Source organism: Daktulosphaira vitifoliae, unplaced genomic scaffold (genome assembly GCF_025091365.1).
Source record: "Daktulosphaira vitifoliae isolate Bord-2020 unplaced genomic scaffold, ASM2509136v1 Scaffold_4, whole genome shotgun sequence".
Taxonomy (NCBI): domain Eukaryota; kingdom Metazoa; phylum Arthropoda; class Insecta; order Hemiptera; family Phylloxeridae; genus Daktulosphaira; species Daktulosphaira vitifoliae.
In genome coordinates, this window is record NW_026099575.1 from 27,250,028 (window position 1) to 27,263,940 (window position 13,913).

General features: G+C 23.5%; 1 protein-coding gene and 1 long non-coding RNA gene across 3 annotated transcripts; both read left to right on the plus strand.

Moving 5' to 3' along the window:
* Positions 1-73: 73 nt before the first annotated feature.
* Positions 74-2,302, plus strand: LOC126905306 (uncharacterized). Its single transcript, XR_007703938.1, has 3 exons — positions 74-170; positions 1,297-1,469; positions 2,202-2,302. It is a non-coding gene; the product is annotated as an uncharacterized LOC126905306 (long non-coding RNA).
* A 779-nt stretch (positions 2,303-3,081) lies between these two features.
* LOC126905302 (uncharacterized) lies at positions 3,082-5,485 on the plus strand. Of its 2 annotated transcripts, XM_050684871.1 has the most exons (3): positions 3,082-4,040; positions 4,108-4,182; positions 4,879-5,485. In XM_050684871.1, exons 1-2 carry the CDS (start codon positions 3,161-3,163, stop codon positions 4,167-4,169), a joined length of 942 nt encoding a protein of 313 aa, XP_050540828.1. In that variant the 5' UTR covers positions 3,082-3,160; the 3' UTR covers positions 4,170-4,182; positions 4,879-5,485. The 2 variants fall into 2 exon arrangements, with proteins under 2 accessions (XP_050540828.1, XP_050540827.1); XM_050684870.1 differs by lacking the exon at positions 4,879-5,485 and having other exon boundaries at positions 4,108-4,719.
* The last annotated feature ends 8,428 nt before the right edge of the window (positions 5,486-13,913 follow it).

A 13,913-nucleotide genomic window follows, 5' to 3' on the forward strand; every position in this document is an offset into this window, starting at 1 on the left:
AATTTACAATGACTAATAAGACAGTATTTCAACATCATTATTTGTTAAAGTAATTTATAAAATAGTATATACCCAAAGTTGTACTCATATTATTTCAATAATAAAATGTAAAATTTATAAATTAAATGTGTATAACGAAGACATAAATGCCTATTTAATAAAATCTAAAGGTAAACAAAACCTTTTTTAATTGTCAAACATTTTTAAAAGTACAGTTTAAGAAAAAAAAAAAAAATTACAAATAGTAACAAAATAGATATTATATAATTGCGTTTATCGTTGATTTTTTAGTAATTTTTTTGTGACTTTTTAAGTTAAATATTTTTAGTTTTAAATTATTATAAGCTTCGATGCGAAGCTGAGAAGGTATTAGTTTTACTATGATATGTTTTTTTTCTGTCTGTTACCACTTTTTTTCAGCTCTCACAGAACTGATATCTTTCAACGATACGTCAAAAGATCACAAATCGTAACTAGTCGAAGACATTACCCTCAAAAATTTAAAAAAGTTCTCTCGTTCCCCGTAAATGGGGAAAATATCCAAAAAAATTACAAATTAAACAATTGCTAATTTTCGACATTTTTTCAATTTTTTTTATTTAAAACTGCCATAACTTTTTTAAAAATTACCAAATCAATATAATTTTTTTTATAGATGCATGGTGTCTTTACTTATCTTTTAGTATATTTTTTTCAGAAATCTGACCCTTTACCTGCCCACAGGGAGGGATTTAAAATGACTAATATTCATTTTATTATTAATTAGGTAGTTTTAACTTTTATTATTAAATAGTTGATTGCTATTTGAAAAGTAATAAAAAAACCTTATATTTAAATAAAATCATTCAATTTTTATTTTCAGTTTTACAAAATGTAAATAATGCTTAAAATTTACACTAAATATTAAATAAATCTTATTTTTCCATTAATGTTATATGTAATATACAAACATAATTAATATAATTAAGTCCCACGTACCCTATAATACATAGTTTAACAATCATATTTTTTTATAAATTAGATAATCTTAAAGACAGCTGTATGAACATTTTCACGATAAAAATATAATACCAATATGCACCATTTTATTATCACAACAATGGCCTAAAAAATTTTATACGATCTTTTAACTTGAGTATTAAAATTTCAAGTTAAATTAACAAACAAAATTACATTTTTACAGTGACAGATATTTAACTAGAAAATTAGTTTGTCGCTATTTTAACCTTTGTTGCTTTTATTCCACACTAAAAAATCAAACTTAATATGAATATTTATATTCGTGTTTTTCAACAGGTTCATAGTTATTGATTACATCATAACCGGTAAGATATCGTTTAGCTGGTGGTATGATGATTTCAGATGTGGATGGTTGGTAATATTGATAGCCATAAGGAATAGGCTTGAATGGAATATAAGAATTAACATATACTTGTCCAAAAACCGTCAAAATTACAGACAGTAGCCATGTAAATATCTGTAAAAATAAACAATTTTTTTTTAAAAATGCAGTTTGTGTTATAAGAAAATTATTTTTGTCTTTAAAAATCGTAATTCACTTTTGAATAGTAAAACACAGGATTTTAATTTTTTCGTAAATAACATTCTACTTTTAGAATAAATAGGTTTATTTGGAGTTAATAGTACATCTAAGGGTGGTTATACTAATGATAAAGATATTAGTTCACTTAAAAACTAAAAAAAAAACTAAAAACTTATAACACGAATAAGAATTTAGAAAGAAAAAGTCATAAAGAAAACAATTTTGTTAATTATTATCTTTTTCTATTTAAAATGTCGGGTACATTATTATTTAGAATATATGAATTAAAACTTTAGAATTACAATTTAATTGTTAATAATAAGACAAAAATAATGTTTGTCTAACTTTCGTTCTCTCTTAAGGTTTTCATTTATTCAACCGTTGATATTTAATTAAGCAAAAAACTTGTTAGACAATACAAATATCATAATAAAGTAAACATGTTTAAATTAATACCTTTAAGCATAAAATATACTTAGAAGGCTACATTTAGGAATTCTGTAGTTTAATATATCAAATCCTATTACTCTCTGAGAGAACCCCTTAATTTTTTTTCTCTTCATTTTTTTAAATGATATGAGCATTAAAGTTGTTTAGATACTAAAAAATCTCTAAAATATAACCAGAATAATTTTTAATATTTCCATAATGTTTTTAGAATATATTTTGGCAGCAAATATGACATTCTCACAATATATTAAGAATTTATAAGTTTTAAGTAATTGAATATATAGACTAGAGATGAAGCGCAAACAATGATATTTTTGTCATTAGTCATTTTTCTCCTGTCGTCTAGATAAAAATTTAGGAATATCGTAGGTTAAAAGTCACCTTACAAAATTGAATTTCTTATATACTAAATCATTAATTAAGGCACCAGATGATATTATAATAAAATTAATTTTATTCTACATTAATGTTTTTTAATTAATTACAATACTCATAACAATTTTGTAAATCCCCAAATAATTATTAAAATATAATAATGTAATTTTATTAAAAAAAAAAAAAGAGTTAATTATAAAAAGTGTTAAAAATAACACTAAAAATGATAAAAATACATTTTCTACATTTTTTTTTACAAATTTTAAAATTCATTAAAAAACGAGGGAAATTTTTAATTTTGAAGGACATTTTCTTTAAATAGAGTCGAATTGTAATTTTTCGACGTATTACTGAAAAAAATCAGTCCCGTGAGTGCTGAGTAAATATGGCGACAGACATAAAGATAATTCACAGTAAAATTTACTAAATTAACTTTGCATTGATCTATGAACTATAAAAAAAAATAAAAATAAATAAATATTAATTATAGCGATGAGTATAAAAATGTTAAAACATCAATTTTGAATTATTTTTGAAAACTGTTTTAATTATATATTTATTGTTTTTTTAGACTTTATTTAAAAAAAAAAATGTCATACAAATGTTAGTAATATATTTTTAAACTTAAAAACATGGTAGAAAATTATATTAAAACACGACATATGTTTTATTACAAATATTTATCTTATTATTTATAAATGTTGCATAGAATATATACGGGTCAACTGAAACTTTTTGTATTATATTTAAATTAAAAAAATTTTGTCATACATAAAATTAAGAATTTTCCAAATGTTTTTATTAAAACTTTACACGTTTAGTTTTGTATTATTTTCTGTGATGATGTATACAAATTCAAAGACGACATTAAGAGAAACAGTAGATCAGTTAGATAAGATGTTAAGGTATTCGGGATGGAAAAATTTAAATGATTTGATCTCCATAACATATTATAGAAAAGTATATTATCTTCAAAAATTGATTAAAATACCTACAAAACGTACTAAAGGTGGTCAAAAAATAAGAGCTTTGACTATATATCTTGGATGTACATACTCTAAAGTTATGAATGATCTATTATTAGTTATTATCAATGTCCTAAAAGTGTGTCGGAAAAAATTTGTTGAAGAAAATGATATTAAAAAGGGATGTATTTGCACTGAACAACTCGTAAATATAATATCCTTATTAATTTCTCCACTGGCTACATTGTTGAAAGACGCTATGGATGCTCTGGATTTACTACATGAAATACCTATGGCATATTATAAAAATATCTACAAAATAAGTCCTAATTTAGGAAAAATTGGAAATATTCTTGACAATTTAAACGAACGAACTTTATCACGTAATAATATATCTTCATACCTTTGGACATTGAATACTATAGAAGAATTTTATCAAAAAATAGGGGGAAAATTATATAATGACACTGTATTATATTGTGAATTTGTAACTTTTAATACGAGTTCTTTATGGAAGGAATGGAACATAGAATATAATGCCATTATTAATAAAAACATAAAATTAGGGTTTTTCAAATTCTTAAAAGGACAAATTAAGAATTATATTAAGACAATAATTGTAGAGAAGTATTTTCAACTTGGATTTAAATATGATCCATTCCTTGAAGAAACGTTTATACCAATATCATACAAATCATTTGAAATAGGTATATAAGAAAAAAAATTTAATTAAAATATAATTTTAATGTTTTTATACCTTTTTTATGAATATAGAATTGGATCTTAAAAAAATAGATGAAGAGCCTCCAATACCAATACAAATAGAAAACCATTAAAAGTTCTAATTAAGTAAAATTTGTTCTAAATTAATGCGATTCAATTAATCACAATATACATAATGATTTTGTAACTCTTTAAATAGTTATTAAAATATAAAATTTGATTCTATTTTTAGTAAAAAAAAAACAAAAATAATGATATAATTATTAGATAATCTAAAATATAATCTGGACACTGGAAATAATAAAATTACATTGTTGACATTTTTATAAACGACTCAAGATTACTTGTTATATTTATAATATATAATATAAAACGGTTTATCTTAGGTTAAAAATATTTTTTTTCTATCATAATAAATAAATTTCCACTAATTTTTATCCACATAATTAGATTATCTAATAATTAAACTAGTGGATTATGTAAGCTGCAATTTGAAAAATTAAAGTTGGCACTTTTGTATAATATAAGGGATGAACATAAATATACTTCACGATTAATAATTTGAGAAAAATATGTTCTAAAGAATCAAAATAATAAAAAATGTTAATATTATTTTTATTTTATTGAATAATCCGCTAATTCTTTAAATTTAATTAACCTGTATGTCGAATGAAAATTAAATTAAAAATGAGATATTTTTAAGTAAATTTATTTTTATCAGATTGTGTTTTTTAAATATTTAATATTTTTTTAATACTAAATTATAATTTAATAATATGTATAAAATAATATTTTATAATAATTTTTTTTATAAATTTCTAGAATATATAAAAATATTCTCAGAATATACTTTGGCAGCGAATTACATTCTCACAATATTTTAAAAGTATAACTCTAAAATATTATAAAATAAAATATTTTGCAAGATGTTCTATGAATATATTAAAAAATGCAAAAAGTCAGGAACAAACCTTATATTCCGAATGCTAGAGACACACGCGTCACAAACAGACCCACAGTTTTCAACGACTTTGAATAATAAAAAAAGGCTATTTAAGGTAGGTTTAATTTTCAAAGTAATTTTTCTCATTTGAAAAAATTCAAAGTTAGTGCAGCAATATATCCGATTTAGATTAGATTCCTATAACTTTTTTGAAAATCGATGATCCCATCACCGTGACCTCTATTTGTAAGTTAGAAATTGATAATCATTGGTAATATAAATATATATTGTAATTATAATAAAAAAACTTTTTAGGGTTTTAAGTTTCACAGGACAATAATAAGATATAATTCTCATAGTCACCGTGAAGACAAAATAAAGACCGAATTTTTTTTCTACCATAATAAAGTATATTAACTTAGCTTTAATTTAATATATCTATAACAACTTTTTCACAAAAAATTAACTTTTGAAAGTGTTTTAGAAAGTCTGACACTTTTATATATAATTTCGGACTTTATTTTGTCTTCACGGTAAAAATGGCTACCAAATGTTATTTTTGTGTGAAAATTTTTGATTTTATATTTTACATTTTTAACTTTATTATTATGCTATAACTTTTTGAAAAATGTATAGATCAATACGACTTTTTCATGAGAAATATTATTTATATACCTCTCTCTTTCATACAATATACTTTTTTTTTTAAATAACACCATTTCCATTTATATATATAAATATAAATATTTATTCATATATTACACTTATAAATCATAAACCTTGTAATCAGGATATAAATAAGGAAATAGGAGATCATGTAGCTTTTTGAATAATCCACCAATTTTTTAAAATTAAACACTATAGATTTGCATCGAAGCGTTTTTTATCATATTGATTTTAATCACTATCAGATATCATTATACTTGACCCAACTATGCCACATCCCCCCCACTGTGCTGGGTTTTTTTTAATATAGTTTTAATTTTAAATAACTATCGTTAATTAACTCAATTTATAATATTCACAAAAATTCAAAGATCTATCTTTTAATTTTTTATGAAGTATGATATTTAAAAATGTTCGACGAAGTACAATGAAAACACCTACTAACTCAACTAAACAATTTTTATGTTAACCTAAATAATTAATTAAAAAAAATTGACTTGTTGGTCAATATAGATAAATACCGTTAATAATTAATCATCAATTTTGTACGCTTAAGCGTAAATTAATGATTTAAATTTTTGTTGTGTCAAAGAACTAAATTGATATATTTTTTAGTATTTAAGTACCTATCGCTTGAAACATTTTTCATAAAGTATTATTGAATGGCGTGAAGATTATACTTCTACCTATTATAAGCAAAAATTATTTGAGTGTCTGTGTAAAATGACGTATTTATATACATAATATTAGGGATCGTCAACATTTTTTTAAATATCACGATAATCAAAAAAAAAATTGTTTAAATTTTTGTTAGTTTGTTATAAAATATATACGATTTGATATTAGTCCAAAAATAGTTCATGATAATCTTGTTAATATTTTTTGTATTAAACTATAGAATTGAGATAAAACGAAAAATGATATTTATTGATACAAAATTATATTCATAGATTAGGTTTTTTATCATAACATTGTTGTTATTCCTATTTTTAACAAAACACAAACAAAGTAGTAATGTTTGAGGAGAATTAGAGAAAGAAATTTTAAAATTAGAAGATATACAGCAACAACTAGTTAAAACTTAATTTGAAAAATAATATGAAATTATTAAGTCAAAAAAAAAAACCCCTATTAGATGATAGTGATGAAAATGGTGATGTTTTATTTTGTAAAAGTTTAAATTTTATTTTTGAAAAGAAAAAAAATTGTTTTTAGTTATGATTCAAAGCAATAAAAAAATATAAACAACACTCTTATAACTTTTTTTAAACACAAACTATAATAATATTATTAAAAAAAAACATAAATTAAGGCATTCAATATAACCAATTTATAATAATAGTTTTGCAACAAAAAAAAACTTATTTCTTCATAATAAAAAGTAATTTGAAAATATTCGATTGTTTTGAGATTGATCTGATTTGGTTGGTATACCATAGTCTGATTTTCACAATGGTAACTAATCGATATTCTTGAAAAAAAAAATGGTGGAAACATTTAAATATTAAAATAAATTTTTTTTTAATGTTGCTGAAATTAGGTATAATCTTGATATTCAAAAATATATAGTTGACGAACCCTACCAAAAATATATTTGTTTAATCAATAATAATGAATTAATCTTTCTAAACTGATTATTTTTTTTAATATCATAAATTTATAAAATAATAGTCAACAATTGGAATACTAACAATCATCATTAAAATAATGATTCAAGATAAGTTCAAGAAAAATTAATGATAGATTCTTAAATGTGATGTTTTTTATTTATCACATTCATTTTTCTCTGTAACTTTAATTTTCAAATGACATATCTTATTTTAAATAATTTTTTTCTCAAGTATTATGGTTTTATATTAATTTGAAGTTATATCTTTACACTAATAAATAATGAATGAACTGAATAGTACTTTCAGTTCTGTATCTACTAGGACTTACCTAACTATGATGAGATCATGGTCAACTATGTGATGTAGGTTTTCAAGGTCATGGCTGAACAATTCACAACAAATTTTTTCATTAGTTATTATGCTTCATTACAAGTTTTTATGTACAAAATAGTTGAAAATATTTTACAGCCAATTTAATGATTTGTCCTTTAGTAACATGTTTTTTATTTCAAATGTATTAAGAATTACACATTTATTTAAAGATGATATTTTAGAACTGGTTATCTGACTAATATAACAAAATAACATGTGATAAAATATATGGCATATAATTTAGTATACAAATTTAACATGTTTAACTATATCATGAATTAATTCAGTTATTTAACTGACATAACATAACATAAAATTTTGTAAAAATTATTATAATCATAATATAATTTGATACGATTTGTAATAAGGCAGTTTAATTTTACCATTTTCAGGTTATTTATTAATGTTATTAGAACTTTTTTGTTCAACAATATCACTGTTTTTTTTATAAGGTTTTGAGTTTATTTCTTGCTACTTAAATTTAACATTTAATAACACCATCTGATAAATTTTTTTTATTCTATTTATACCCTAAAAGTTATAAATAGTTTTAAAACTAACCACCTATCAGATTAAATTAGAACAATTATTAAGCACTATGCAAAGATAGGAAATGAATATTAGAATTAGGTTTAAAGAAATAAGGAAGCCATTGGAGATAGGTCCTAAATAAATAATAATAATTTAATTTTTTTTTAGAATTTGTGGAAAAATGAGCAAACAGATTAATGTAGGGAGTATCAAAATTTTATATTTGGCTCTAAAATTACAATGGTACAACATGTCACACTATAATATAGAAATAAAAATTTGTACCTCATATTATTCTGAATTTTATTATCTGAAGATAGTTATGGCTTAGTTGGCGTAATAAAAATGATTTAAATATAAAAGTTCATTAGTGTAAAAAATTTCACAATAAAAATTATTTTACAAAAGAAAATACATTTTATACTAAGAAAAAAGAATAAAATAAAAAATTGAACTTAAATATTACCTTAAGTTAACAATGTTTCAGATATACAGTAGACTTATTACATACTAATTATAGTTATTTCTTATATGTAAATAAATATTTATTATTAATTATAATATGCAAAACAAAAATAGAATATTGATCAACTTTTATTAGTGGCATCCGAAATAAAAAAAGATACACTAGATTCTGAAATATAAAAATAAAATATTAGTTTAGAAAAAAATTCTACAGTAAACAATTAATTTTAATGTAATTGACCTTACCTACTATTTACAACATGAGCAACAGAAACAGCAAATACAACTAATAACTGCAGATAGTATCAAGAAAAGTATAATAATAGGTAGAAGCATAATCAATCTATAAAACAAAATAATTATTCTTTTATGTATTAGTATGAATACAAATCAAATAATACAAACCCAAATAATAAAAATCCTGGTAAGTCACAACATTCAACTTGTCCATCTGTGTTATAACAGCAATATTCTTTGCTTTGATCTCCAATTAAAGGAGGACATCTATTGGTCAGAGCAGATTCAACTGATGAAAACAAGGGATTATTTTTGGCTAACCACGGAAGAGTACAGTCAGTTGATCCTAAAACAAAGTAATGTTGTAATCATTTTATTAAATTAAGAAAAATGGTCATTAAGTTAATGAAAAGTTAAGAAAATTATATTTTCAATAACGATTATAATAATGTAAGCATGAAAAAATTTGATTATATTTATAAAATTTATTTAAGAATAAAATAAAACTTTGAAGACAACCATAGAAGGGAAAATTAAAAGTAATCTAGTCATATTTTTTTTGAAAATGTAATATATTAACTTGAGCTAAACAAGAATCTCTATACAAATGGGTAATACAAAGGTAGAACACCCCCCCCCCAAGTCAACTATTTAAGAATAGTGTCAGCAATTTATGTTCAAGTTAAAAAAACATTTTTTTGAAAAAATTAATTTAACAGTAAATTTCTTCCCAAATCTAAAAAATTGTGTTTAGTTCTATTTAAAACGATCTTTGATCTGAATTTTAAAATTATTTTTAAGTATAAATCAAAATATTATAGAATAATATAAAAAACATTAAATTATTTAATTATGTCAAAGTAAACTAACATCCATGATACTTCCCACAAATGAATTTTTATAACTCTGCATACTAATAATATAATTGTTTTTTTTTTTTTTAGAAAATACTGATAATGGTTGCTATTTTACATAAAAAAATGTATAAAGCGCTAAAATTCAGAGCATTATGGGAATTACTTATGTTTATTTCCGCTGAACAATAATATAAGTAATCAGATATGTTTTGTTATGGTTAGGGTAGCACTATATCATCAACAAAATTAAAAAATGAATACTATTCGCTGAATAGATATCTATATCATAGCCTTACAACCATAATAATGTTACTGTCGTGCAACAATAGGACACACAATATCCAATGTCATAAAAGAATTATGTGAAAGCTCTAACACATTTCAAGACTGATGTCATAATCAGCAAATAACTATTATTGTATAAAAGGGTTTACTACGCCAAAATTATTATTCTAGGAAATGTTTTTTTTTATTATTATTATTTATACACATCTAGTCAAGAATAAATGTTTAAATTTTGTAGAAATGATGATCATTAAAAAAATTCTTTAAAAATCTAAAAATAATTTACGCCCATAAATTTCTTTAAAATTGATGTGATTTAATTTATTTTACATGTATATTTAATATTTTATTAAATTTTATATTTTATATTTAAAAACCTAAATGCTATTCTCCAAATCCGTAAAATAAATTAGTTTAAATACTAAACATTTCAAGTAACACATTAAGAGAAAAGAAGTGTAGTATAATGGTCTAGGAAAAAATAATTTACCGCGATACTCCCACCAGTCATATATTGTTTCTTACTATGAAGACCACCTAATCTTAAAAAAAAAAACCTTAACAAAAATAACGCATAATTCATTTTGACCTTGAACACAATTTATAAAAGTGAAGGTAGAAGGATGATGTAAATTGATACACACTCTGCATGTAAAGCATTGGTCATTGCTATCTAGTATAGTAGAAATATCCAACCATGAAACTTCTCGATTATTTTGGAGCGAAACATAATTACTCATACACACGCATATATTTATGCAACAATTGAACGTCAGGTCAGATTATTAAATTGTGATAATACTATATTTTTATACATCACATATTATGCGATTATATTGCAGCACGCGTCAGTATCATTAAATTAATGCAAGGGTGTAAGACTAAACAAAAAGTAATTTAGTTGATAATGGTCGGGTTGTGATGTACAATAGTGTCTTCGAACTACGTGGGTTGGGTCATATCAATCAATACATAATATTATCATATGTCATCGTACCCAAAAATACGCCCCTAGTCTGTTTTATCCGGAAATACTCTTTAACATTAAACACGAAAAATGAAAAATAGCGTTATATCATTTTATAATACTCATCAGTTACAATGATGCTGAATGTCAAGATATCACCATTAAAAAACAAATCCATGCTGATGTAATCGTGATAAGAGTTAAATATAATTTACATAAGTTCAAGTTTAAAATAAATATTAGATAGGGGTTTATCCCTTATTTATGACTAAATAGCATAAAAATACTAATAAGCTATAACTAAATACGCAGTTTTACTCGACATAAACTTATAAGTAAAACAATGCTTTAGATATTGTTTAAATACAACTTGTGAAGGTTTTGATGCCTTATAATTTCAATTTGCTGGCATTAACATCAAAATACCACAAATTAAAACATTATTTCAGCATGCTACAAAAAAATTACCAAAACCTAAACGTAACACGATTTTGTCAGCATTGTTTTTTGAAACATTGTCTCTTAAATAATAAGATTTCAACAATTTTAAATAAAATTATAGTTGGAATATATCTAATTAAATAACGAATAACTCACCCATCACAGCACCACTGTAAAAAGCTATTGTCACTAACGCCAATGTTAATCCTTTGATTGCCATATTTAAGATATTTGAGAAACTTCTAATAAAATACTGAAACCAATAATGATGATTATTTTAAATATAATGCACAAATCTTGATTATGTTAATTAAAAACATACGACAGACGTCAAGTTAATTCGGAAAACAGTATCAAAAACGATCAAGAGAAATAGGTTATTATACATACCTGTTGTATGTCCAAAGTAGTAAGCGCGGTAAAATACGTAGGAAGCTGTTGCTTTTGTTTATTTAGCTGCAATATTTGTTGGAATAGAAAATTTGAAGGACGCTACACTAACAATGTAAATCTACGCAGATGCGCTGGGGACGGACCGATTATGAATACTGAATGGCAACTATTGCTTGGTGCCGACTGGTGGCTGTCGGAAACAGTCAATGTGTACATTGTGTACAGCTAGTACCACTACCTCACTCTTTCTATGTATCAGATCCAGACCGCCACGGCCGCCGCGTAGCTGATGCATTAAAATAAGAGAATACAGCGTACAACAACAAATGCAAATACGCTGGTCGGCAGATATAAAAATATAGTGAAAGTTACACTTGAATAGATGTGATAATAAAAATGACACGTTCCAAAAATAAAGCATTTCGCATTAATTAATATTTAACAGATTTTAATCTTTGTTATGCATCCATATGTGGCTAGAGAGTAATTACATAGTTTACTCACCATTAAACGTAGGTTTTAATACCAAATCTTTTTCTACCAAATCTAGAATACATTTTATCATTAAATTTCCACCAATGACGCTTTCATTTGTTTCTATTACACATATGGAATACCAACAATTGTAAAACTAAAATATTGAAATCTTGGTTATGACAACATTTTTTTATTAAAATACTCAAATACACTTTTCAATACCAAATTTACTAGAAGGTATATTACACTAGGGCCTCATGATTAGACACATTTTATTATTTTTTTCTTTTACACGAAGCTAAAAAGGTATTAATTTTACCATAATGTGTTTTTTAATATTTCAATGTATTTTGTACATCATATTTTTAAATATTTTTAATGTATATATATATGTATTTTTTCACATTTGTTTATGTGCACATAAACAGATGTAACCACTGATAAACTGATTTTTTTTAAAGAAAAGAGTATTACATTTTATTGTTTAATTTAAGTGTAATTTACTTCATGCTGTTCATTCATCGCTATATATTAAGGTTAAATGTAAATAAAAAATTGATACAGGTTGGAGTTGTCTCAAACATTTGTTTAAATGTGTTTCTTTATGAAATATAGTTTTTATCTAATATTATTAAATTTATTATAATATTAGTCATGAGTATTAATAAACTTTATTTCTAATTCTATACAGGTAGGTAACATCAATTAATAGATTAAAATAAGGTTGAGTACATCATTATAGGAACAGCAATAATAATTGTTTTTGGTCTTTGGAAGTAGATCATCCAATTTCGCCAATTATTTCCCCCATAGTTAATAAAAATATTTTAAATTCGAGTAGTATATATTTATATTCTTAAAATTCTATGTTATCAATTTGGTCCCAAAAAACAGCATATTTAGTCTCGGCCTTTTAATCTTCACAGAACCGTATTTAGATTTAGTTTCTCCCCTATCAAATTTTCAGAGATGCCCCTTAGAAAATATTATTTATTTTGTGTTTATGTGCTAATAACGTATACTTCATAATAATATTTTTGTAGTTTTTATGGAAGAAAATTCTAAAATTTGCTCCCCTAGCCTATGTCTTCTTGCCATATTCTAAATACAGCGCTGAACCTTCAAATAAAAGATGAAAATAAATTCACCACGTCTAGATGCGGTCAAAAGATATTTTCTTGAGAGGGAATGAAAAACTTTTATTATAAAAATCATGATGGAAGATCTGCTTTCATATCCTTATTTGTATTCTATATTAAAATGTTATTATGGAATATTGCATATACAGAGTAACTTTTTTAACGCTAACCACTCAAATTTTATTAAAATAATAATTTTTTGTAAAATATTTTTTTGTCTTTTGTTAGTTACATGTGTATCTTCATTTATCTGTTGTTATACAATTTTTTTTATGTTAATCCCTTATGCATTTTAGACGTGTTAATTTTTTTTTTTAACAGCAATATACATATTTAACTAACTTCTAAAATGAGATAATAACTTTTGAACCAGTATTTCGAAAGTTATCTTTATTTTTACAGTTTGGTGGGTGGAAGAGTACAGACGGGAAATAGTTAATAAATCAAGAAATGCACGTAACTAAAAGAATTAAA